Genomic DNA, 2,712 nt, shown 5'->3' with positions numbered 1-2,712 from the left:
GGTTGCTAGATACAACCTTAACGGTCTAGCCACAATAGATGATAATTGTCTACTTATTACGATGTCCAATGAACTGTCAGGAAAGGAACATCTACGTAGTCGAAGCTCAATTATAGGGACTCATTGTAACATTGAAAGTGTATATAGTTCACTAATAATATATAATAAGTTGGGAAACCACTTATATACATCAAGAAAACTACTTTTGATTTAAAAATACTTATTATTCAAATACTATAAATATGTGAATCACAAACATTAAGTTGACACTCTTCAAAATAACATGTATTCTCGCAGAATTAAGAGTTGGAAGTTTATACTCATGGAATGAGTCGTAGAATCACAATCTTCTTAGTTTAGTATTATAGTTTTATAGAATGGCCTACTATTAAGAGGTATGCTTTTGAAATTTCAAGTTCTTTTAACTCTAGACTAACCCTATGTAATTTCCTTTTTCAGAAATAAGAATTTCCACCTTTTATGTTATTTGTTGTATTTGTTCTATGTACTCGATGACTATGCTCCATGACATTGTTCACCGCCTGGCGATTCTGCCATTGACAAATCGCCATTGACAGGGGGTGTGTCAGAGATATATAAATAGTAGTAAAGGGTCTGTTCAGCTTGGTACCTAGGGACGGACGTAGCAATTGATTGTAGGTTTTGCCGATTTTTCTTTTCTGGTCAAACATAATATAAAACCGAAAAATAATTCATTACGTCTAATACAAATAAACGATCCATTACATAAAAGTTAAAAACATAATAACGACCTATCATCTATTACAATCTAAATTTGTCCTCTTCGTGCAAACATCTTTTGAAACGGTTCCATTACCTTTTCATTCTTAACTTTCACAAGTGCTTCGATCTCAACATAGCAAAGCAACGTGTCGTTCAAAAACTCATCCCCAATCTTGTTGTGTAAGTTGGTCTTCAAGAGCTTCATCTTCGAAAAAAAATATTTCTACACTTGCAGTTGCTATGGGTAATATCAAATCCAACTTTAAAAGCTTATAAACCAAAGGATAAGATCGATGTTTCCCCGTACTAATCATCAAACGAGAAAGCTCAGAAACTCCTTTCAAAGTGTTAAAACGTTAATCTTTGATGCAAGAGTGATAAAATATCTCAAGTTGTCCTTCAAGATCTATCAAATTCGAATCATCAAAGTCATACTTGTATAACTTAGCCAACTTCAACAACTTGTATTTGTCAAATTGTGCAAATGAATCACAAGGGCTCAAAGCACCCATGTATTCTAGTAACTGGGTGCTTGTTTCACTAAATCGATATCGATATTCTGTAAGTTGCATATCCACCATTGTGTTGAAGATTTCAACCTCAAAATGAAATCTATTGGTCTTTGTGGTCGTAGGGTTTCTTGTACCAACATAAAAATCCTCAATTTCCAAAGTAGCAATATTGTGTGTTTGACAAAAATAGGATACATTTGGCAAAATGCTAGCAAACCCTGTGTCTCTTAAAGATTGCAATGTGTCCATTATCCCTCTAACCATCGAAGCCGCTTCTAAAATGTCTAGATCTTTTTTTGAAGTTGCTTCGAACACTTACTTGCTTTATTCTTAGCTAGGGCTTGGAGATTACTTGGAGTCGAATTGAACAAATGGGAATCGATTTTTGCTACTTATTCAACAAGACGCATAGAAAATTAGAAGGAATTAGCAATGTAACTCATGGAAGCATCAAGCAGCGAAGTCATCGAGTCAACATAGGTAGTTGTCGGTTGTCGATTGTCGAACACAGTGCCTCTAATCTTGACGGGTTTTTTTTGCTTGCTTTTGTCGAATAAGTGTCTAGCCCAAACTCCCATTCTCCCAATTGGATCAAAAGATCTAATTATCCAGATGTCATTGGGCTAGTTTACTTATTTTTTAGGCTAAAATTAATAGGATTGTTGGACTACTAATTAATAAGTTTAAGTTGTAAATATATTTTTGGGCTTGGTTGATCCAATAGAGTGACAATTTTTTACGTAGTTGTCGTTTTTTTTACTTAGTGACACAATAGTTAAAATAAAAAAACAATTTGAAAATTTTTCCACTTCATACACGTGAACTTGGTGTTGCCGGTGCCAACACCAGACACCTAGGCAAAACTGTCCCTGTTGGTACCCTAATTCTCGAACCATGTCATTAAGTTCGTGGATTGAAAATAAATCAGTGTCAATGTCATCTACGTATGATACAATACCGTCAATGTATTTTCTTCTCGATGGCTTAGTGAAGATACCATTATATTGTCTATTCAACGTAAAATAATTGTCACGTCCTTCTATAAACACAAAAATAGATAGGGTAAACATAATGATTTTTCTTCATGAAAACATACTATGAAAAAAACTCATTTTTTATAGAATCATACCGTATCTGTCTTGCAAGTCCTTCAAGCTTCAAATTTTCTCATGCAAAGTCCATATTGAGAGAACATTGTCCATTCCTTATGAATAAACCCTAAAGCCCAAATTTACATAGATCATCTATAAGGTTTTTTTAACTTACAAATTACGTTTCAAATTTCTGAATACCACGATGATTATTTAACGGGGTTTTATCTGATAAATATAATAATTTTACCAAATATTCTGGTCTTAAAATATACCAAACGGATGAGATGCAATACGGCAGCTTTTCAAGTTGCAACTTGCAACCCATATTTGCTACCGCTTTGCCTACGTCTGCTTCCTTACGC

At 34.0% G+C, this 2,712-nt stretch overlaps 1 protein-coding gene across 1 annotated transcript; it reads right to left on the bottom strand.

Annotated features, from left to right (window-relative positions):
* Positions 1–1,100: 1,100 nt before the first annotated feature.
* LOC145089412 (uncharacterized) lies at positions 1,101–1,520 on the bottom strand. The gene has a single exon (XM_079027854.1). The coding sequence runs from the start codon at positions 1,518–1,520 to the stop codon at positions 1,101–1,103; it is 420 nt and encodes a 139-aa protein (XP_078883980.1).
* Between the last annotated feature and the right edge of the window lie 1,192 nt (positions 1,521–2,712).

Source organism: Lactuca serriola, chromosome 2 (genome assembly GCF_051521515.1).
Source record: "Lactuca serriola cultivar US96UC23 chromosome 2, Lser_US96UC23_V15, whole genome shotgun sequence".
Taxonomy (NCBI): Eukaryota; Viridiplantae; Streptophyta; class Magnoliopsida; order Asterales; family Asteraceae; genus Lactuca; species Lactuca serriola.
Note: the sequence above shows the minus strand (reverse complement) of the source record. Positions and strands in the feature narration are given on the sequence as shown.

Excerpts from the sequence above, each read along its gene's own strand:
- LOC145089412 (XM_079027854.1), bottom strand. The coding sequence starts at position 1,520 with ATGGTTAGAGGGATAATGGACACATTGCAATCTTTAAGAGACACAGGG.